At 41.9% G+C, this 24,940-nt stretch overlaps 1 protein-coding gene across 1 annotated transcript in view; it reads left to right on the top strand.

The window, feature by feature from the left end:
• LOC124775924 (glutamate receptor ionotropic, kainate glr-3-like) overlaps positions 1 to 24,940 on the top strand; it is a 117,845-nt gene that overhangs the window by 29,112 nt on the left and 63,793 nt on the right. Inside the window, exons 3-4 of the mRNA XM_047250769.1 lie at positions 8,308 to 8,607; positions 14,416 to 14,507. Coding sequence (XP_047106725.1) covers positions 8,308 to 8,607; positions 14,416 to 14,507 — 392 coding nt within the window. The remainder of the gene's footprint in view (positions 1 to 8,307; positions 8,608 to 14,415; positions 14,508 to 24,940) is intronic.

Genomic DNA, 24,940 nt, shown 5'->3' on the forward strand with positions numbered 1-24,940 from the left:
TTGAACCATTCGAACTGGTCCGTGGACAATCCTCGCTGGCTCAGACAGGTAGAGCGACAGCGACCCTGGACTGTAAATGTATGGTGCGGAATCATTGGCGACCACCTCATTGGTCCTCACTTCATTGCAGGGGCCCAAACAGCTGCAACATACATCGCGTTTCTTCAGAATGATCTGCCAACGTTGCTCGAAAATGTCCCACTGAAAACGCATCGACGTATGTGGTATCAACATGATGGTGCACCTGCACATTACGCAATTAACACTAGGCTGACCCTTGACAGGAAGTTCGACGGGCGTTTCTTAGGACGTGGAGGACGCATAAATTGGCCAGCCCGTTCTCCTGATCTTACACCTCTGGACTTCTTTCTGTGGGTTACGTTAAAGGAGAATGTGTACCGTGATGTGCCTAAAACCCCAGAGGATATGAAACAACGAATTGTGGCAGCCTGCGGCGACATTAAACCAGATGTACTGCGGCGTTTACGACGTTCATTACGCCAGAGATTGCAATTGTGTGCAGCAAATGATGGCCACCACGTTGAACATCTATTGTCCTGACATGTCGGGACACACTCTATTCCACTCCGTAATTGAAAACGGAAACCACGTGTGTACGTGCACCTCACCCCTCATGGTAATGTACACGTGCGTCAGTTAAAAAGACCAATAAAAAGGTGTTAGCATGTGGACGTAAAGTGCTGTTCCAGTCTCTTCTGTACCTAAGGTCCATGACCGTTCCATTTGGATCCCTACGTAATTCGGTGCTCTCCAATACACACGATCGAACAGCGGAGGAGTGGTACTCAAGCGTCAACTTTAGGTTACAATATCTCCGGATGTAGTTAACATTTTACAATGCAACAAACGGCACTGATTACGTATTTGTTTATATGTTCAGATGTGCTAACAAAACTCGATAAGGTGGTCCTCGAGAAAATTTTGTTGGGAACCCCTGGTCTAGTGGCTTAACATATAGAACAAGTGAACTTTACAAAGTTCTTGGGTATGTACGTCGACAGCTAATTAAACTGGTCCAATCACATCATAGATCTGGAAAAAGAAAGACTTCATTCTGCAGCTTTTGATTTACGTACGATTGTATGACCTACACACAAGGATGCCGTTGGAGCCTTTAACTTTGGATACTTTCATGCAGTGTTATCCTATGGCACAACAAGTTCCTTTCAAAAAAAAAAATTCATCGATCAGAAGAGAGCTATATGCTTCATAAGTGCTGTGCATCCAAAACACTCGTTAAGAAATCTGTTCCAGAAATCCCAGGTTCTTAGAATGACATCTCAGTATATCTTCTCTTTTGCATTTTTCATTATAAAAATCACGCTCTCTTCAAAATCAATAGCGACTATCATAGCTACAGTGCAATGTCAAAAGAGGACTTTACCCTTGTACAGAAAGAAGTAAACTATTCTGGCATCAGCGTTTACAATGCTCTACCTAGAAACATCAAAATTGTTTGTCTTGAAACATCAAAATTCGCAAGTGAACTGAAGGAGTACCTTATAGAAAATTCATTCTATTCAATTAGTAATTTTATAGTGTAAATGAGCAAATATTTGTGTAACATTTTATTGCATAGACATTTAATGCAAGCATTAATTAAACCATTCTTACTATGAATGATTCATAATGTAAGTATAAATATTGTTATTTCTTTTCATGTATTATGAGGTAATATTAGTTGGTATGATTTTTGTCATGAATCAACCATGTTGTGCTCCACTGTATTGTAAAAATTATGATAATACTGACTCGTTCTGTACACTACCAACTACTTGTTACTGAGATCAAAAGAAATCACATTAAGTAAATAAATAAACTGGATTGTCGTGCGCTAGTCTCACATTGGTTCTGCAACACAGTGGAATCATCGGTATTTTTCCACGGGCGTACAATATTTACTAGATAAGATATACCTCGAGCAAACCCTACTGCGAGGGAACTAAGTGGACCTGTTTGTTGTAATTTATGCGATAAGCTTTCACCGCTCAACAATGAGACTGGTGGTAATTATTGACTTATAAATGCCCCAAACAGTGAATTGGGGGGGGGGGGGGGGAGGGGCTGTAGATACATTTTGTCCTAAACTTTGTTGAGAATGACACAAAAATCAGAGTACACATCGTATGTCTGGTGATTCACTACTATCGATTTAAGGCAGACCAACTGCTGTCGATGTACCACAAATTAACAACGTTCCTAAATGAACTGTTCAAAAACTCTAAAACCGTGCTGTTTATACTAGTGATACAGTAAACAGTAATTCTGGTGTGCCAAATGTAGGCCTATGCTGACTTTATTGGCATGGGATGTCCTCACTCCTCCTCCATATATCACTACAGTCGTTTACACTGTCGTCGCTGGTAATGATTTGTTAACTGACTTGCACTCCGTGTAAAGTCATAGTGCACAACAACATAGCTGGAACTTTATGGAGCCTCTGCTACTCTAGTTAGACGAGAGAAAATACAAAAGAATAATGTCAAAGAAACCAGTTCCGCACAAAAATTAGTTCCTCAATATCCCCACAATTCATCCAGAATCACACTTTACTTGGTGAAACCATTCAGTCATTTAACAGGAGGTAGATAGCAATGGTATCGCTCTTTCGTTAATCGGAGTATTTCTGTTTCCTGAGCAAAATCAATTTAGGTTCCGGAGAAATGTAGGGCCATTCAAGGCACTACTGACTTTGAGACCTTTCGCAGAAGTTAGGTTGAAGAAAGGCAAATCTACATTCATAGCAACTGTAGATTAATAGAAAAGATTTGATAACGTTGACTGTAATATACTCTGAATGTATTGCTAAGTCAAAAAGATAAGACAAAGAGAGCAAATGGTTATGTACAACATGTAGAGAAAAAAGACTGCTTTTATAAGAATCAAAGGAAATGAAGGACAAGATATAATTACGAACGGAATGAGACGGGGCGGTAGCCTGTCTCCGATTTGATGCAACATGTACATTTAGCAGCCAGTAAAAGAAAACATAGCAGAAATTTGGAAACGGAATTTGAGATCAGGGAGACGAAATAAAGACTTTGAGGTTTGTTAATAACATTGCGATTCTGGCAGAGGAACAAAGGACTAGGAAGAGCAGGTGAACGGAACGGAGAGTTTCCTCAGACAAGGCTACAAGACGAACACCAACAAGGGTATAAGAACGTAGTCGACTTAAATAAGGCGATGCCGTGAGAATTAGGTTTCGCTATTTAGGCAGCAAAATAGCTTTTGATGACCGACGTAGAGTGGACATAAAATTCAGACTGGCAATGACAAGAAAAGCATTTCTGAAGAAGAGGAATTTGTTAACACTCAATATAATTTTAAATTTCAGGAAGTGGGTTCTGAAAGTATTTTTCTGAAGTGTAGCCTTGTAGGAAAGTAAAGCTGGACGAAAAACCAGAGAAGAAGGCAATAGAGGATTCTAAAATGTGGTCCTGTGGAAGAATGTTGAATATTAGATAGGTAAGTCGACTAACTAATGAAGAGATACAAAATTGGGGGAAAAAAGTTTATGACACAACTTACTAAAATAAAGACATCGATTTATAATTCAAATCCTTAGGCACGAAGGGGTTGTCAGTTTAATAAGGGAGAGAAGTATGTGTGCGTGTGCTTGTGTGTATGTGTGCGTGTGGTGTGTGTGTGTGAGTGTGTGTGTGTGTGTGTGTGTGTGTGTGTGTGTGGGTGTGTGTGTGTGTGTGTGTGTGTGTGTGTGTGTGTGTGTGTGTGTGAGGGGGGGAGGGGGGCAGGGGGGAGGGGGGGAGAGGGGGGAGGGGAGTTTAGACGGTCACCAAGGTACGAATACAGCAAGCATATTTAAATGGATGTTGGTTGCAGAAGTTGTACAGAACAGACTAGCACTGAGAACTATATCGAACTAGATTTCGGACTGAAGACCACAACAAGCAGTAGTAATTAACTTGAAAAACTAATGCTTACCTAGACATTTATGATCTCCAAATATTATTTCAGTGATTAGATGCTACAGTATCCAGCATATCCTGTCGAAATCACTACCTTTACTGCAGTCCTCCTGATACTCCACTACTGATGATTTCATAATACTTTAGGAGCGTGTATCGTTCATTGTTTGTTACTTTTTCTGTTCTTTGCTCACACAGTCTGACGTATAAACATTTAGCTAAAGTCTTCTCGTAATCTCCTGCTGAATAAGGGCTATTTGTGAAGGTAACTCACGTGTCACTCTTTCGAAATACACACATCAAAAAAAGTGTTGCATCACCCCGGTTCCCAGAACTCCTGGAAATAGACGTTGACTGTGGTTATTGTATCACAGACACAGTCCGTTTGACTGTTCAGAGATGTCACTAAACCCACCCAAAGATTAAACAACCATGCATTTGTAGCGCCTATTAGACGGAGGGGGTCCGACAGCCGATCACTTCCAGTCATTCCGCCAGGAAGGTGGTACACGGCTCGTCTTATCTGTCGTTCAACCACACCTACTTGGTCAATATCGCGTCCGCATCGTTACTTTGTGCCAGGAAGGGTTCTCAACAAGGGAAGTGTCCGGGCGTCTCGGAGTGAACCAAAGCGATGTTGTTCAGACAGGAGGAGAAACAGAGAGACAGGAATTGTCGATGACATGCCTCTCTCAGGCCGTCCAAGGGCTACTACTGCAGTGGATGACCACTACCTACGGATTATGGATCGGAGGAACCGTTCCAGCAATGCTACCGTGTTGAATAATGCTTTTTGTGCAGACACAGGACGTTGTGCTAAGACACAAACTGTGCGCAATAGGCTGCATGATGCGCAACTTCACTCCCGACGTCCATGCCGAGGTCCATCTTTGCAACAATGACACCATGCAGCACGGTACAGATGGGCTAAACAACTTGCTGAATGGACCGCTCAGGATTGGCATCAAGTTCTCTTCAACGATGAGTGTCGCATATGCCTTCAACCAGACAATCGTCGGAGACGTGTTTGGAGGCAATCCGATCAGCTGAACGCCTTAGACACACTGTCCAGTGAGTGCAGCAAGCCGGCCGACGTGGCCGTGCGGTTCTAGCGCTGCAGCCTGGAACCGCGAGACCGCTAGGGTCTCAGTTTCGAATCCTGCCTCGGGCATGGATGTGTTTGATGTCCTTAGGTTAGTTAGGTTTAACTAGTTCTAAGTTCTAGGGGACTAATGACATCAGAAGTTGAGTCCCATAGTGCTCAGAGCCATTTGAACCGTTTGAGTGCAGCAAGGTGGCGGTTCTGTGATGTTTTGAGGCGGTATTACGTGGGGCCGACGTACGCCGCTGGTGATCATGGACGGCGCCGTAACGGTTGTACGATACGTGAATGCCATCCTCCGACCGACAGTGCAACCATATCGGCAGCATATGGACGACAATTCGCAGTCCTATTGTGCACATCTTGGGAATTACTTCCTTCAGGATTACGACATCGCTCGACTATAGTGGTCAGCATGTTCTCCAGACACGAAGCCCATCGAACATGCCTGGGAGACATTGAAAAGGGCGGTTTATGGACGACGTGATCTACCAACCACTCTGAGGGATCTACACCAAATCGCCGTTGAGGAGTGGGACAATCTGGACCAACAGTGCCTTGATGAACTTGTGGATAGTATGCCACGACGAGTACAAGTATGCATCAATGCAAGAGGGCGCGTTACTGGGTATTAGAGAAACTGGTCTTTACAGCAATCTGGACTACCGCCTCTGAAGGTCTCGCTGTATGGTGGCACAACATGCATTGTGTGGTTTTCATGATGAATAAAAAGGGCGGAAATGATGTTTATGTTGACCTTTGTTCCAATTTTCTGTACAGGTTTTGGAACTCTCTGAACCGAGGTGATGCAAAACTTTTTTTGATTAAATAATCAAAGCGGCAATCTCTGGCTGAGTAAGATAAAGTGTCTCTGTTCATGCAGTAGCCTCACAGTCTTGCATGATCAAGAAAAAATCGTTCACGAGACTCCCAAAAACGCACTGTAAACAGTAATAGTATCCAGAACGCATTCTTCAATATGTAGAGGTATTTTGCTGTTGTAAAACTGTCTTAGAGATTGTAAATGTGTGTCATCTGCCTTTCATGAACAGTTGTAATATGGGCTGTGCTACTCATGCAAAACTCATAATCTACCTGTACACCTTCAGTTCTGCCATCAGTTGTCTTCTATTTTACGAACTCTACAGAAGATTTCCTTTCTACGCAGCTGGACTAGTATTCCTGAGAGAAAGACTGATATGGAGAATTGCCTCGTCACAAATTGGGGTATACCTTGACTCTGTAGCTGAGTGTCCATCATTCTGAAACTAAATTTTTCTGAAACTAAAATTTTGTGTAAGTCTGTGACTTGTACATATGTCTTGCTTTTCCCTTCCGACACATCCCGACAAAGGTATGGATCTCTATCTTATACAACAGCATTTGAGCGCAATGGAAATGACTCATGCCATTCTGCTGGTCAAATGCCTGTTATATTAATTTAAAAAGGGGTAAATGTAGAGAAAAATACATTTAAACAGTGTTCCTTCACGCTAGCGGTGTGCTTATGAAGTGAAATTCAGCAGTGGGCCCAGATCATAGAGGTGGAATTCAGTTGAAAAGTGACACTTATTAAGAAACTAGCTGTTACCCATGGCTGTACGCGCATATCGGTGGTTTTGTTATGATGAGTGGTGGTGACTGATTAAGCTATTGTAAATGCTATTACATGAGGTACACTCAAGTGTCTGCCTATTTAGGTCAGCATAGCTTGTGATGTGCGCCCTCCCCCGACTGCACCAATTCATGACAATGTAGCATGCACAGCATTGCTACTGAGCAGTGGATGTGAAGGACCTGGGTGTCTATACAACGTGTACGTTATGCAACAAATTTAATAATTTGCTAACATAGTGTATATTCACTGATGTAAAAAGAAGTTCCATTTCTTACATCAGCTGTTTAGGGGTTCATTTTTTAATGTACCTTTTTGTCCTAAAGTAATTCTTCCTCAGAGTTCATACCAAATTAAATGGAAATATTTTCACCCATGAGAATGTAACCGACTGAATTACCTCCTCGTTTAATAATATTAGTATAGAAGTATGGATTAAATGTGTTGATGGTTCTAAAAGCATTGTAATCTAACTGTTACACGCAGCTGCACTCTCATATCACTAAAATGGCATGAAATGTGTGTATGGCTTTATTGGCCGGGATACTGCTTTTGGGATGTTTGGCTGGTTGATGGAAGTCTTTTTATTTATCGCCACTTCGGTGAGTTGTGCATCGATGATGATAAAATGGTGACGACAGTCCACACAAACACACACACACACACACACAACATTCAAGTAGAGACCCGCACTAGGGATCGAGCCCTGAACCCCATAATTGAGGGACAGCCATGCTAACCGAGAGACCACGAGCTGTTGGGCCCGTAGCAGTAGTTCTGTTATGATGAGTGCTGATGACGGTACTGAAATGTAATGTCAACTTTTTAAAATTATCAAAAAGAGCTATAGTGACGAAGAAACAAAATAAATAATTCGTATTTTCGTGCAATAATATTTGTATGCGCAATAATGTCATATGCCCTGACATGTCTGCCTGTTATCCACGGCTGCCCACGCATATCGTAATCAAATGTATCCTCACTGAAAACCTCCCATTTTCTGTGTCTAAAGGCACGGCGTCTCTCTCTCTCTGTCATACACCACTTAAATGGCGCCGCCGTTGTGAGTGTTGTAGCGTCTCAGAAGCTACAGAAGACACGTGATTCTCAGCGGCTAAAATGCGAAAGCTCGTGACTTAGATTAGCGTGAAAATCTGGATTAACCATGTTGATGACTCTAACATAAACACTGCAATCATTATTTTCAATGGCGTTATGTGGGAAATATCAAACAATAAAATCATTTTAAAATCATTTTACAAATATGGTAAAGTTCAAAAGTAAAAAAGTAAATAGCTTTTCCAAAGAGTAAATGTTGTTCCATATATCGCGTTATATTCTTCAAATCAATAAATATCTTGTAGTACATTCTTCCTAAAGTAGTCAATGTACTTCCTCGCCGCTCAATCAATGTCCATACCAAATTTTATCACAATTGGTTTAGAGGTTTTGATGTGATAGCGCAACAGAGTTAATTTCGCATTTGTAATAATAGTATGGATATGTATACGGAAGTATAGATGGTGTGGATGCGGATTAGTATGGATAAGAAATTTCACTGTATACCATACAATGAGAATTACGAAAACCTTGAATATTTGTTAGATCACTGTGTCGACGTTTTGATTATGTTCGGACAGGAATTGTTGGAGAAGCGGCAGTCGGAATTCACGTGGCTATTGTTACTGGACGATGGCAACATAAACGCCGCGCTCTCCGATGTCCACATTGAGTTCGACTCCCAATTTTTCATCATTTTCCCTTCGACAAATGCCACTGTCGACATCCTGGAGGCATACAGAGTGGCGAATGGTTTTCCGCTGGCGACTAAGAAGTTCTGCACGTGGGACCACAGTACAGGCCTCGCTTGCACAACAGAGAGCGTCAGGAGCAGACGGAACGACCTGATGGGCTACGAAATGAAGACGGGTGTGGTTGAGGTAAGTCAGCTTTTCCTGTAGAAACTAATGACTTAAACTGCTCGAAAAAGTTTTGTACCATCTGCAAATCTGGGAAGGTAAGTGCGCTTACAAGGAGACCACGCGTGAATCAGATTTTTATAATTTCTTATATTTATGGTACATGACGTTCGGAATTCAAATACACTATGTGGTCAAAAGTATCCGGATACCTCCCAAAACGTATGTTTTTCATATTAGGTGCATTGTGCCGCCACCTACTGCCAGGTACTCCATATCAGTAACCTACACATCGTGAGAGAACAGAATGGGGCGCTCCGCGGAACTCACGGATTTCGATCGTGGTCAGGTTATTGGGTGTCACTTGTGTCGTACGTCTGTAAGCGAGATTTCCATACTCCTAAACATCTCTAGGTCCACTGTTATCGATGTTATAGTTAAGTGGAAACGTGAAGGGACAAGTACAGCACAAAAGTATACAGGCCGACCTCGTCTGTGGACTGTCAGTGACCGCCGACAAATGAAGAGGGTCATAATGTGTAATAGGCAGACACCTATCCAGACCATCACACAGGAACTCCAAACTACATCAGTATCCAATGCAAGTACTATGACAGTACTATGACGTTACTTACCCTCACATACTTCTCCTGTTTTGACCACGAGGAAAAATTCGAGAAATTAGAGCCAATACTGTGGGTTACCAACAATCATTCTTCCCACACACTATTCGCGAGTGGAACAGGATTGGAGGGATCAGACAGTGGTACCGAAAGTAAAAATCACCGCCACATACCTTTAGGGGCTTGCGGAGTATGATGGAGATGTAGAACCACCTACCTATCAAGGACGTGAGGGTGGGGGAGTAAAAGGTGCGTACCCTACGACGCGTGAATTTCCAGATTTTATTCATCCAGTATTTGACAGTAAGAGCACTTAGCGATTTGCATCAAAATTTACTCACAATTTTAAATCTTTATGATTTTATTCTTTCTGACAGCCGCTACAATATGATGAAAGGAAAAATGTTTATCGCCTAGTACTTTTCCGCTGACCATGCAGTAAACGTACCGCACGAAGCATGACGTTCAAATTTATTACCTATTTGCTACTACATGCGTTCGCAATAAAGTTTGTAGAGAGTATCAACATATGCTGCCAGACGTACCTACAACATTGTATCATTGAACGTCTCATAGTTCTGGAGATATGACGTCACGAACATTAAGCACAAGGCCAGTCACTGCGTCGTACAGGCAAGGACACACAGCTATAAATAAATATCTAGGCAATGCTGGGTTTCTCCGCTGCTTTTTGAATAAAGTTGCATGCTCCATAGAATTTTCGTGAAGCGTAAAATAAACAAAACTCTCCGTCCTAATAGACCTCGGAAGGCCCAACGGTACCGAGCGGTCGCCGTGTCATTCTCAGCCGGTGGGTATCAATGTATGTGGGTATGGAGGGGTGTGTGGTCAGCACACCGCTCTCCCGGCCGTTGTCTGTTTTCGTGGCCAGAGTTGCTACTTCTCAATCAAGTAGCTCCTCAATTGGCCTGACGAGGGCTAAGTACACCCCACCTGTCAGCAGCGCTCGGCAAACCCTGATGGTTTCCTGTCCAAGTGCTAGCCAAGCCCGACAGCACTTAACATCCGTGATCTGACGGGAACCGGTGTCACCAATGCGGCAAGACCGTTGGGAAAATACATAAAGGTGGAAACAAAATCAGTAGTGATTGATACTGATAATCGTTGTTTCGAGTCTCTTTTAGATCGAATTTGTTTTCGTTTTATTCGTTGAGTTCGAATACCTACGTCATTTAAATATAAAATGCATCAAATATATGCTAAGTAACATACATTTGGTTGTAATTTTTATCAAAAATACATTTCCAATCCGTAGTTCAAATGGTTCAAATGGCTCTCAGCACTATGGGACAACATCTAAGTCCCCTAGACTTAGAACTACTTACATCTAACTAAGGACAGCACACACATCCATGCCCGAGGCTGGATTCGAACCTGCGACCGCAGCAGCAGCGCAGTTCTGGACTGAAGCGCCTAGAACCGCTCGGCCACAAGGGCCGGCAATTCCTAGTTACATGTCACACAGAGACATACAGTTTTCATTCTAAATATAAATTCTTAATTTGTTTACATTAAAAAACTTTACGATTATAACTTATTTCCATCTTTATGTACTTCACACTTCATGTAAATGCTCATGGAACATGCGTCTTTATTTGAAAATTAACAATGGTCGGCAACTGAATCCAGGCGGATCATTTCGCATACAAGCATTCTACCACACAGCCTCCCTGCCTGTAGAGAAAAAGACGTTATGAAGTTATAGACACTTGAAAAACTTCAGATTCGATATTCTCGAGAATTTATAAGAGTTGCTTCGGAAGATTGGTGTTTCAGTTCTGCACTTCATGTACCATCAGTATACACTCCCGGAAAAAATTAATACACTTGCAAAGGCGACGTCGATCCTGATGCGATGACGACACGTTGCACCTGGACGATAGAAGATGTACTGATACTGGTTTCAACGTCGCCCACCAACAGATAGCGTAGTGGCATAGCTATTAGTGCTCCATTTGTGCCTACTCATTAGTAGGGAATTCTCACAGCCAGAAGGCTCATTGTGGTGAAGAGGTTTGGAATAACAGGCATACTTAACAATCATATACAACCGACCGCTCGACGAAAATGCAACCGATCGCTCGATGAAAGAACCGTACCCAAAGACTCGAAAGTGGCACAGGTCACACCAATATTCAAGAAAGGTAGTAGGAGTAATCCACTAAATTACAGGCCCATATCGCTAACGTCGATATACAGCACGATTTTGGAACATATATTGTGTTCGAACATAATGAATTACATGGAAGAGAACAGTCTATTGACAGACAGTGAACACGGGTTCAGAAAACATCGTTCCTGTGAAACACAACTAGCTCTTTATTCACATGAAGTGTTCAGTGCTGTTGACAAGGGATTTCAGATCGATTCCGTATTTTTTTACTTCCGGAAGGCTTTTGACACTGTATCTCACAGGCAGCTTGTAGTGAAATTCCGTGCTTGTGGAATATCGACTAAGTTACGTGACTGGATTTGTGATTTACTGTCAGAGAGATCACAGTTAATAGTAACTGACGGAAAGTCATCGAGTAAAACAGAAATGACTTCTGCCGTTCCCCAAGGTAGTGTTATAGGCCCTTTGCTGTTCCTTACCTATATAAACGATTTGGGAGACAATCTAAGCAGCCGTCTTAGATCGTTTGCAGATGACATTGTCGTTTATCGACTAATAAAGTCATCAGAAGATCAAAACAAATAGCAAAACGATTTAGAAAAGATATCTGAGTGGTGCGAAAATTGGCAGTTGAACCTAAATAACGAAAAGTGTGAGGTCATCTACATGACTGCTAAAAGCGATCCGTTAAACTTCCGTTACACGATAAATTAGTCAAATCTAAAAACCGTATATTCTGATAAATACCTAGGTATTAAAATTACGAACAACTTAAATTGGAAGGAACACATACAAAACGTTGTGGGGAAGGCTAACCAAAGACTGTGTTTTATTGGCAGGGCACTAAGAAAATGTAGCAAATCTACTAAGGAGACTGCCTACACGACACCTGTCCGTCTGCTTTTAGAATACTGCTGCGCGATGTGGGATCCTTACCAGATAGGACCGACGGAGTACATCGACAAAGTTCAAAGAAGGGCAGCACGTTTTTACTATCGGGAAATATGGGAGAGATTGTCACAGAAATGATACAGGATTTGGGCTGGACATCATTAAAAGAAAGGCGTTTTTTCGTTGTGACGGAATCTTCTCACGAAATTCCAATCACCAACTTTCTCCTTCGAATGCGAAATCATTTTGTTGACACCGACCTACATAGGGAGAAACAATCACCACGATAAAATAAGGGAGATCAGAGCTCATATGGAAAGATATAGGTGTTCGTTCTTTCCGCGCGCTATCCGAGATTGGAATAACAGAGAATTGTGAAGGTGGTTCAATGAACCCTCTGCCAGGCACTTAAATGTGATTTGAAGGGTATCCATCTAGATGTAGATGTAGACTACGGGCACACACACTTCTAGCCCGTCTTCTGTGCAAAATTCTCTGCTTTCTTAACAACTTCCTAATATGTTTCTTAAACCAAGGTGGATCCTTTCCCTGCCCTATATTTTTGATAGGCACATATTTCTCTAGCACGTGGTGGACAATACCTTTAAATTCAGACCAAAGATGCTCAATATCTTTGTGTCCCGCGGTGAATGCTTGGTACTGACTATGAAGATATTCATTAACGACACTTTTATTTGCTTTCCCAAACAAGAAAACTGTACGCTGTTCCTTTGGTTTTTCTGCATCTTCCACTGACATAGAAGCCACAACGACATTATGGTCGCTAATACCTTCTTCTAGAGTAACTTCCTCAAAAAGATCAGGTCTCTTTGTCGCCAAGATATCTAATATGTTCCCATCTCGAGTTGGTTTTCTAACCAGTTGCTCAAGGGTGTATGTTGAGAGCGCTCCTAGAATAACTTCATACGAGTCTTTGTTTCTGCCCCCTGTGATAAACGTGTAATTTTTCCAGTCAATGGACGCCAGATTAAAGTCTCCACCTATAACTAATGGATAATTTGGATGTTTATTTCCTATGTACTCAAGGCTTTCCCTGAAACGTTCTGCGACGTATGTTGCGGATGCTGGTGCTCTATAAAAATATCCTAATACAATGGTCACTCCTTGTGTGATTGACAGCTTTATCCAGACTGTTTCACAGTCCGACCCAGTATCAATCTTAATTGCCTTGAAAAAGCTTTTAACTGCATTGAACACATTACCTCCCATAGCATCAGTCCAATCTGAGTTCAAAATTTCACTGCTATTTATGTCTGGTCTCAACCAGATTTTAGTACCTAATACAATATTGGCATTACTACTTTTTTTCGGAGAGTAACTCGAGGACCTTGCTACAGACACTTCGACAATTTACTAACATGAAATTTAGCATATTTAAATCCTTTGGAATGACCTGTTTAGGCGAACTAACAATTTTTACAGTTGGCACACCCCCATCCCCCAGGGATCTTCTACATTTACGTATGCATTTACACACATACTCCGCAAGCTACTGCAGGGTTTGTGGCGGAGGGTACCCTGTACCACTATCAGTCGTTTCCTTTCCTCTACTCTGTTCCACTCGCAGACAGAGCGAGGGAAATACGACTGTTGGTATGCCTCCCCGTACGAGCCCTATTTTCTCATATCTTGTCTACATATTTCAAATACAGCTACACCTTAACGATTTCGTAATTTTGATTGAGGGAGCTCGATTATGGTGAAATGAACATAGTCTGTGCAGCTAAGTTAGTATGAGAGTGCAAAAGAGAGATCAAGCTCAATACAGTTACAGTTAAAGTGCTGTTAAAACACGTCACATTTTTGGGATGTATGTTTCACAGTCAATTCACAGCACGGTATCTTCAGAGTGCTTCCCTATATATACAAACTACATTATACCAATATATTGACGAAAACTTTATAAATAAACATATTCTTTCAGCAAGTATAATATTTTTGGGTGCTAATTGCGATATAAGTAAAAAGTTAATTACTTATCAGTTCGGCTTTCACTCATTGCTGGATATTGCGAATATTGTTAATGTAGCCGGTATTGTTATCTGGTAAGTAAACTATTCAGAAGCAGTTGAGTACTGGAACTTTCTGAGTTGGCATGAAAGACGATGCACTATGTTAGCACTAAGCAGCTTTTTGGCTACAGTGTGGGCTTTTCCTTAGGAGTGGCCGGACGTGTACAACCTGGACAACACAACTTGCAGCGGATATCTGTGTGATATTTGGGACATTCTGTCAAGGAAAATAAATTTCACGTGAGTATTTTTCCCTGATATATCCGCCACCTCACATAGTTCTATCAGAGAATTATTTAATGCTGTTAGCATTAACTTACATTTTAAGTAAAGGATTTTGATATATTCTTGGTTGGAAAGTTGAAGCTCTTTATGAAGTAAATGAACAATATCTGGAGAACCTGTTCGTAGAAGTAGACTCAGAAACTTGGCAAACTACTGTGGTCTTCTTATAAGCGGAATTATCTTAGACTAAAGCAACAATCAATGCCTTTCTATAGTCTTCATAAATATATATAGAAAATGCACTCTGCGGTTGGATAACTACATTTAGCCGTCCGCGGTGGCCGAGAGGTTCTAGCCGGTTAAGGCCGGAACTGCGCGACTGCTACGGTCGTAGGTTCGAATCCTGCCTCGGGCATGGATGTGTGTGTTGTCCTTAGGTTAGTTAGGTTTAAGTAGTTCTAAGTTCTAGGGGACTGATGACTTCAGATGTTAAGTCCCATAGTGCTCAGAGCCATTTGAACAAATAACTACATTTTCTCGGTTGTTTACAATACGCAGTCAGCTGTTGTAGGTGCTATTCGAGAGAAATGAGACTGTCAAAGTTGGCGTTCCAGTACCAATCGATGGCGAGGTCAATTGAGACGGAACACTAGCTTAATCGGACAAAAGTAAAAGAGGGAATCAGACCTTGTCCTGTTAAACGAACTATCCCAGCGCTGAAGAGTAATCTAAATTTTCAAAAAATTCTTGTGAAGGACAGAACCTTTCATGACGTAGTACGCATCCAGTGTGTCTACTTGCCCGAGAGCAGTGGGCTAATTACTGACAGCGAATTTCGGTCCTTTTTTCCAGTCCCAGAATAATCCAAAAGAGCCCGCAATGAATGCTATGCTGTCGTAGTGGGGAGGAGAATGGATGTGGATTAAATTTAAGTATCGTTTGCCTCATTCCCACTCACTCGGACAAATTATCGCTGATACCGAACAAGTCATCCCTTTTACTCTCTATACACGCAGTACAAAAAGCCTTTCACCTAAAAGAGATGGGTAAGGTTTTCGAGGGGAGGAGGGGTTTCCGTTGGCAGCAAGGCAAATTTAGGGAATGGGAATGTCCTCCTAATATTCCTACGTTGGGGCTCCATCTGCCCCACCACCAGCTCACCTACACACATCAAAAAAGTTTTGCATCACCACAGTTCCCAGAACTCCTGAAGATAGACTTTGACTGCGAATATTGTATTACAGACACAGTCCCTTTGACTGTTCAGAGATGTCACTAAACCCGCCCAAAGATGTAGACAACAATGCATGAGCAGCGTCTATTAGACAGAGGGGGTCCGACAGCCGATTAGTTCCAGTCATTCAACCAGGAAGGAGGTACATGGCTCGTGTTGTCTATAGTTCAACCATACCTAAATGGTTACTACCGAAGTTGGATCACGTCCGCATTGTTGGTTTGTGCCAGGAAGGGTTATCAACAAGGGAAATGTCCAGGCGTCTCGGAGTGAACCAAAGCGATGTTGTTCAGACATGGGGGACATACAGAGAGACAGGAAGTGTCGATGACATGCCTCGCTCAGGCCGCTCAACGGCTACTGATGCAGTGGATGCCGCTACCTACGGATTATGGCTCGGAGAGACCCTGACAGCAACCCCACCACATTGAATAATACTTTTCGTGCAGCCACAGTACGTCGTGTTACGACTAAAACTGTGCGCAGTAGGCTGCATGATGAGCAACTACACGCCCGACGACCATGCCAAGGTCCAGCTTTGCAACCACGACACCATGCAGCGCGGTAGAGATGAGCCCAACAACATGCCAAATGGACCGCTCGGGATTGGCATCACGTTCTCTCCACCGATGAGTGTCGCATATGCCTTCAACCAGACAATTGTCGTTGACGTGTTTGGAAGCAATGCTGTCAGGTTGAACGCCTTAGACACGCTGTCCAGCGAGTCAGCAAGGTGGACGTTCCCTATTGTTTTGGGGTGGCATTATGTGGGGCCACACGCTGGTGGTCATGGAAGGCGCCGTAATGGCTGTACGGTACGTGAATGTCATACTCCGACCGATAGTGCAACCATATCGGCAACATATTGGCGAGGCATTCGTCTTCATGCCCCCATGGTGCACATCTTGTGAATGACGTCGTTCGACTAGAGTGGCCAGCATGTTCTCCAGACATGAAGCCTATCGAATATGCCTGGGATAGACTGAAAAGGGCTGTTTATGGACGGCGTGACCCATCAACCACTCTGAGGGATCCACGCCGAATCGCCATTGAGGAGTGGGACAATCTGGACCAACAGTGACTTGATGAACTTATGGGTAGTATGCTACGACAACTACAGACCTGCATCAATGCTAGAGGACGTGCTACTGGGTATTAGAGGTACTGGTGATTACAGCAGTCTGGACCACCACCTCTGAAGGTCTCACTGTATGGTGGCACAACATACAACGTGTGGTTTTCATGGGCAATAAAAAGGGTGGAAATGATGTTTATGATGATGTCTGTTCCAATTTTCTGTATTGGTTCCGGAACTCTAGGGACCGAGGTGATGCAAAACTTTTTTATGTGTGTATTTGACTGGAAAGTCCCTACTCTACCGTGGGTGCAGTCCAAGGTAGTTACAGAGTCGAAATCACGCACAAAATCTGTTTCGCTACATGCCTATGGTAGACTGCTTCCGTTTAACAGTCAGCTGCTTACACCGTCCTTCACAGTCTGAGCTTATATTCCGCCTTTAATCACTTGGAGAGCACGAGTAAATATGAACTGTATTTCCTGGAAACAATAACAAACTAGGTAAACACCCATGATCTATCCACATTACACATATTATGACAAAGAAAAGAGAGTGATTCCATGTTGATGTTTTCTTTATTCCATGACCACATATGAAATATGTCACATTGTTTGGGCAAGAACTTGTCACTGAAACAGAGCAATCCCAGCTTACAGGAACTGCTACTACATTTCAGTAAATAATCATTGTAATTATAGAATCATATCGGAATTTTTTTCTCATCAATCTCCTGGAAAGCTACCTAAAAATAACTACCTGCTACTGAAGAAGTCTTTTCAGGATACTGTAAAGCGACGACTTGGTCTTGTAGTAACGATTCGACAATTTTTCCCTCACCATGTGACGAACACGAGACATATAGAAATGGGTTTTGAATAAGATAGTGCAACTCTGCTGATGTAGTGGTACACGATTACCCTGTTCATTCGATGTAGTAATTAACTTGTAATGTAGTACTGAGTGAGATAAAACAGTATTTTCAAATAAGACCATATGAAGAAAGACCATATGAAGATGATTTTCGGAAGAAATTAAGATTTCACCACTCCTTTATTTATGGTTTGATGTTTGAAGGAAATTAGGAATTTGGAATTAGTTCTCTGATCTTTAGTCTTCTCAAACCAATTATTTATTAGCTCTCTGGCTCTAGCTCATTACAATAAATGTTACTCGATAAAGATTTCCCCTGTAGTGGATTAGCAGAGCACCTCCAAAAGCTTGTACATCACCTCAAGCCTTTGGTGCGTATGTCCACTGCAATGGACAGCTGTTAAAGTTTCTTCTTTCCGTTTTCAATCAGCCCTGAGGCTGTAAATTCACGCAGTCCACTCCAGTGGATAGTTCATACTGGTGCTGTGCCCTGCGAGTATTTGCAGTCTCAGGACCGGCTGAAAGCGCCAGGCAAGCGACACTAATGACTGTCCACTGGATTGGACATGTACACCACATGGTGAAGTGGATGGCAAAATGTGACCGCTTTAGAATATCAGCCGCACCCTGTTTCTCCCATCAGCGTTACGGAAACACAGAAATTTGTAGTTAATAACATATTTATCGGCTTATCAGTATTGTTTGTCAAGACTCCTGCGGTAGGTGACCAATGCAATTTCATAAAATTTCTTTCCAGTAACGAATCCATGCTGTGTCTTGAATTATGGAAGACACCTGCGAATAAAAAGGACTGATCTTCCAATATGACGAACATGAGAGCAATTATTTGTAGACACTGAAACAATTAATTCATCTGAAAATGCCTACGTTCTCAGTAGACGCTACGTTCACATGAAACATAGTATTACGCACAACCAAGTAAGATAACTAAATATAAATTCAGACGAATTCCGGCAAGAGAATTTTTCTTGCGTTACAACCTGAGTTTAGTGATCACGGAAATAGTTTTCAGTTCACAGATTCTACTGATTAAAAGACCAAGTAGGTACCGTGGATTCTGATTTTCATCCATTGCCATCAGACAAAGGCAATGAAGCAGTTCAACGTCAAGGCTTTCGCTCTACATGCTGTTGTATACCGCACCTCTTGGGACTGACGACGCGTTTCTACTGTAGTTGGGAAAAGGATTCGATCTGAACGCACGGAAACAGAATACAAGTATGTTTCCTCAGTTCTGCGAGGAAGCGAGTCTACAAGTTTTTGTAGATATTCTATACGGTCTGAAGCCACTGATCGATAATCAACTCCCGTAGAGCTAGAACATTGTAGGGATGTTTTTGCGCCGTTCCGATTCACCTGCTGCTACACATAATATCAGATATTTCCTTAAGGAGCGAGATAGGATTGGCAACTAGCAAAATCGAAGTGCCTTAGTGTTCGTCAAACCAGGTCCGTATGAATGAAATTCTCTGGACACGACTGTCCTCATCCTGGGAGCGTGCGAAGCACACGCATCAGGAAGATGTGAGAGCAACAGCAACACTTGTTCTCTGAGTATGTTAAGCAACTTGGTTCATGTACACAGTAGGCTGAGTGAGTGTGACGACACGCACAACACACAACAAGTGAAAAGCCTCATTGAGCGCAAGGTGCTCTAGACCAGCGGCCATCAATTTTTTTTTATTATTGAAGAGCCAATACTGGCGTTTTGGGTAGGCACCTCGGTCCACATGTGTACCCATCTTATTATTGTTGCGTAATCTTCATAAATTATCATTTACGAGCCTCTAGTAGACCAGCGGTAGGAAAGGCACGGTAAGTTGGCCGCTGGCATCGAGGTACTGATCGTTAAAAGTCGGGCCCATGCGGAACACTTCGTTCCTACTGTTCTCTGTTTCAGACTGCTGCCACCTTGAGAGACCCTAGAGTTGTGAAACTGTAATTCCCTCACGAAACGTTGTTTTGTTTTGTGTAGTCTGTGTTAGTCTATGTTTAATTGATTAATAACAGTAAATTTACCTTTATTTATATGCGATATGCAATATGATACTCGATCACTAATCTTTACAAAATGTTTTGAGCGTCATTTTTCTTCTATTCAATGTGCTGAATTACAACAGCATTCATTAATTTAATGTCCGCTGCTACCGATAAGTACTGTCTTCTTAGCCATCGCCATTTCTTACGTGGTGCTCCCCTACCACTTGGTGCACATTGCTCCCAACTTTTGACTGTCCGTCATTTCCTGACGGAGTGCCTTTCTCTTAACCGCTTACGATTTACGTTTGTGTTTACTGTCTGAGTTATCGGCCGTTTCAGCGAGCGACGCGCGCGATTTCGACCGCGTTTTACTTGTTATCCGTCTTAGCGATATGGCAAAGGCCATTTAATTTTTAATTCTGGACCTCCGTTTCTCTATGGCGTATGTTATAGACCTCCACGTTCCTGTTTTTAGCTGTATTCTTTTCCGTCGATTGGGACTGACGTGTAGTCATTTTTAACTTCTCTCTTTGTTTGGTGTTTTATTGATTTGACATGCGCGCGTATAGCCCTAGTTGTTTTTGCGCCCTAAAACAAAACAAAACAAACAAACCACATTTGAAAATGACCGTCTCTGAAATGCACGTTTACGAATCCACGCTACTTGAGAGTCAAAACTGACGCTGATAAGCCAAGAAATTATGACCACTTCCCAACGCGACGTTGGATGCCGCCTGCTGGCGTTCCAGGCACGTGACGCGGTAACAAAAGTATGTAAGCCGAGCAGACACCGACAGCGGATCACCCCAATGAACATATGGGCAGTAAATTGGGAAACCCATTGAAGTAAGCGACTCTGAAAAAGGGGAGAGCCGGCCAGTGTGGCCGTGCGGTTCTAGGCGCTTCAGTTTGGAACCGCGGGACCCCTACGGTCGCAGGTACGAATCCCGCCTCGGGGATGGATCTGTGTGATGTCCTTAGGTTAGTTAGGTTTAAGTAGTTCTATGTTCTAGGGACTGATGAACACAGATGTTAAGTCCCATAGTGCTCAGAGCCATTTGATCCATTTGAACTAAAGGGGAGATTATTATTACGCAGAGCCTGTAAACGAGAATATCGTAAACGGAGAAGCTGATCCAATGTTCGAGGAACGTGCATTGGAATCGACGCTTTGAAACCCGCCGGCCGAAGTGGACGAGTAGTTCTAGGCGCCTCAGTCTGGAACCGCGCGACCGCTACGGTCGCAGGTTCGAATCCTGCCTCGGGCATGGATGTGTGTGATGTCCTTAGGTTAGTTAGGTTTAAGTAGTTCTAAGTTCTAGGGGACTGATGACCTCAGCAGTTAATCCCATAGTGCTCATAGCCACTTGAACCACTTGAGCCACTTTGAAACCCGCCTGTTTCTTCACACATGTTGATGATACATTTGTCGTTTGGCCTCATGGTAGGGAGAATTTGAATACCTCTTTGGAACATCTGAACTCGATCCACCAGAACGTTCGTTTTACGATGGAGGTGGAAGAGGATGGTTGCCTTCCCTTTCTTGATGTTTTGGTTAGGAGGAAGGTTGATGGATCATTGGGACATGCAGTTCCCGGAAACGCACTCACACTGATTTGTATTTACAGACTGATAGTTCTCACCATCAGCTCAGCGTGAAGGGGTACTTAGTACATTGGTACACAGGGCACATGTCATTTCCGACACTAAGTCTTTGTCAGCGGACCTGTCCCATCTTGAAGCTACATTTCGTCAAAACGGGTATAGTGAAAGACAGACTGAAAGTGCGTTGCGCAATCGTCTAACTGTGCAAAGGAAGATTGATGATAATACTGAGTCGACACCTAAGTCTACGGTCTTTTTGTCTTACTTAGGAAGCACTTCCAACAATGTGAAATGTGTTTTCTGACCTCCATCTAAAATTAGAGTGCTTTTTGGTTCTGTTAAGGATGACCTAGGTTTGCGTTAGGCGGATGTATATCGCATTCCTTGTAGCTGTGGCATGACATATATTGGTCAGACTGTCAGGACCATGGAGGAACGATGTACTGAGCATAAAAGGCACACACGATTACAGCACCCAAGTAGATCTGCTACTGCCGAACACTGTCTGGGTACTGGTCACCCTATTTTCTACAACAATACCGATATATTGGCATGCACGTCCAGCTATTGGAACAGTGTTATTAAGGAGGCTGTTGAGATTAAGTTAGCGAGCAACCCTGTAAACAGGGTGGAAGTTTTTGCTTAAACCCTGCTTGGAATCCTGCTCTCTCTCCCTTGTCAAAAAGCAGAGGGACAGAGTCAATGTTACCTCACTTGCCAGTTCGTAATCTTTCTCCATCCATACCCATGACTTTGGTCATCTTTGGTGGCACTGGTATGCAGTGTGTCTGTGTGTGTGTGTGTGTGTGTGTGTGTGTGTGTGCTATCATTCCTGAATTACTCCAAGAACCTAGGTTTTTAATTTGCCTGTACATCGTTTATCCGTTGCAGAATCTGGTTAACTGGAATAACAAAACCCGAATTCATTGTTGTAATAATCGTGACACTCGTTCGAAGTTCCTCAGTAAAGATGAAGATTCAATTGTACAATTAATTTTAAGCAAGTTAACAAAGCCCGCCAATGGCGGATCGGAAGCCATATCAGTCATTTCCGTATTGTCTACAATCGGTTTGAAAAATATTCTGAAACTGATATGTTAATACACCAAAGTTCAGGATATAATGACTGGATAGGTAACGTAACAAGTATAATAAAAGTTACTTCAAATGTCATTATTAATCATGAAGTCACAGCTGTGACTGATCAGATCCAGAAGAGGAAGAAGGACGGCAAGCACTTGTCTTGCTGCCTCAAATAACATGTGAAGGTTGAGCCTTCTTTTATTTATTAAGATACAAGTTAAAACTTTGACAGTCATTTTACAGACGTTTTAAATTATATCATAAAAGAACGGTTTTTTAAAGGCGGTCTTATGATGCCACCTTGAATGACTACGATGAAGTCCATATAATGATGAGGAGTCTTTCAACGTACTGCTTTGACCTTTTAGGTCATCTCGTATATTTGTTTACCAGGTGTTCACGTGCCCTCATGTAGTGGCTCCAGATTCCTGTAGTATATGAAACAATTGTGCGACTACATCAGTCTCTTTGAAGGGGCTGTACGATTCAGTGCACATAATAAACCGAAATACATTACGTTATTTACATAAATATACGTAAATCATACAATGTCTTCTTTACTATTGCTGTCACTACAAGTTTTGTATCATTTACAATAAAAATGTTTCTTTTATCATATGGAATTAAATTTCAAAACTTGGATCTCATCCACTGTACAAGAATAACTTGACCTCGGTAGCATTAAAGATTCTAGCTACTGGTATGTGATAGTATCTCCACTATCAAGAATAATTAAAGGACAGTGAGGCACATTACTGTCTTAGAATCATAACTTCTCTTCCAAAATCGCATGTCAACGTAGTAATTTAAACGTACAATAACGTCTATCGCTTCACTGGGGATCGAAACGCTATATTTTTTCTTGGCGTATCGGTAACTTGGCCGGAGCATGACGGTTTGGAACTAAGTATATCGTCCACATGAAGTTTCTCTTTCAGATAGTTTCTTTTGGTGTCTTCTTTGAAATGTTCGTGCGGATGAGTCCTTCAGCATCATGATCTATTGATTCAAAAAGTTTTCAGTCTTTTGAGGATAGTAAACACCCATCGCACTCGGTGAAAATGTTTGCTTGGAGAAAGTCTTTATAAAATTTCACCAGCAAGAAGGGTTACAATCCTGCGCTTGCTTCCTGACGCTACATGGTGAGCTACTGTTAACTTGTTTACAGGTCACTGTTTCCTTTCACTGAATACATTTATTCACTATACATTTATTTATTGTCCTATACCTGTTACGGGCTTTTACCTCCATAATTCTCTGATCCAAGTCGTTTTTCCATACTGTTAACTACTTTTCCCAGTCTTCTGCTTTACATTTACATTGATAAAATTTAGGTCAGTTTTTACAAATTGAATTGCCTGGAAATTGTACTCATATAATTATGTAATGCGCTCACTATTTTTACAGATAAGTCAGAGAAAATCACTGAGATGCATATCTACTTAAGGTCCATGAGTGCTTGAACATGCATCATTCTATACCAAAGCGAAAAAGAACTGAATAATAAAATATCTTAATTGAAAGAGTAAAGGAAAAAATTGCGTATCAGCAGTACACTGCAGTTTTATTGCTTAATATTATATCAGTGTGAGCGTACTGCTGGTACTGTTAATATAGCCTGAATCATGCACGATGTGCAAACGTGTTTTTATTCTCGTACTAGTATGATGCTGAGTTAATAGTGTAACATGTCGGTACGGTAGTTCCACTCATTAAACAGCAGTAAGTTGCACTGTTCGGTTTTGTTATTGTGTTTGCTTCTCCAAGCTGACACACTATTTTCTGAGTTTGTTACCAGTGTTCAGTGCTAAAATATGTGATATATATAGCACACGCTGTATCCTTGTTTCGTTGTGAAATCCACCTCTGCATTCATGGAGATAAGCTTTAAACCTATACAGTTACAAAAATCAAATAATCAAATATACTTAACAATGAAAACATAAATAAACTGTGACTGTGCTACAGCACATATTTCTTAAGTGAAAATACATATGTATGGATAGGAGAATAAATAAAATTTACTCTGGATAACCTTCAATATTGCGAGTACATGTCCGTGATGTGAAATAATTACTTGTTTGCGATGACATTAATACTCAGAGTATTCAATGCGTTTGTTTCATTCGAAGATTGCCGTGAATCATGTTTCTGCAGCTGTACTTCCCTTCGGGTATTGCTGTTCGCTGATTCTGCATACCGCGAAATTTCTTGAGATTCTTATGTGGATAGAAGCCTTGAATTTGGTTGTTTCTAGAGTTTAACAGTAAGTAGCAACCTGGATGAGGTATTCGAGTAATGCCACATGGTCCTTCGTATAGTAATGCCCATTTGGAGTTTTGTCATTTAAGCTGGGATTTTTTCCGGTGAGTTATAAACAGAACATAATTTCCTATTTTATACATTGTACATTTTTTAGATTTTTATCATATTGTAGCTTTTGGAGATGTGCCTCCCGTGTGAGTGTGATGAAAAAGGTTATATTTTTTTTCTTCTTATGTTTCCGATTTCAGATGGAACTTCGGAAGAGTACTTACTCATCGTTGTCTTCTTTTACATTTAACATTAACTGTGCAG

Source organism: Schistocerca piceifrons, chromosome 2 (assembly GCF_021461385.2).
Source record: "Schistocerca piceifrons isolate TAMUIC-IGC-003096 chromosome 2, iqSchPice1.1, whole genome shotgun sequence".
Taxonomy (NCBI): domain Eukaryota; kingdom Metazoa; phylum Arthropoda; class Insecta; order Orthoptera; family Acrididae; genus Schistocerca; species Schistocerca piceifrons.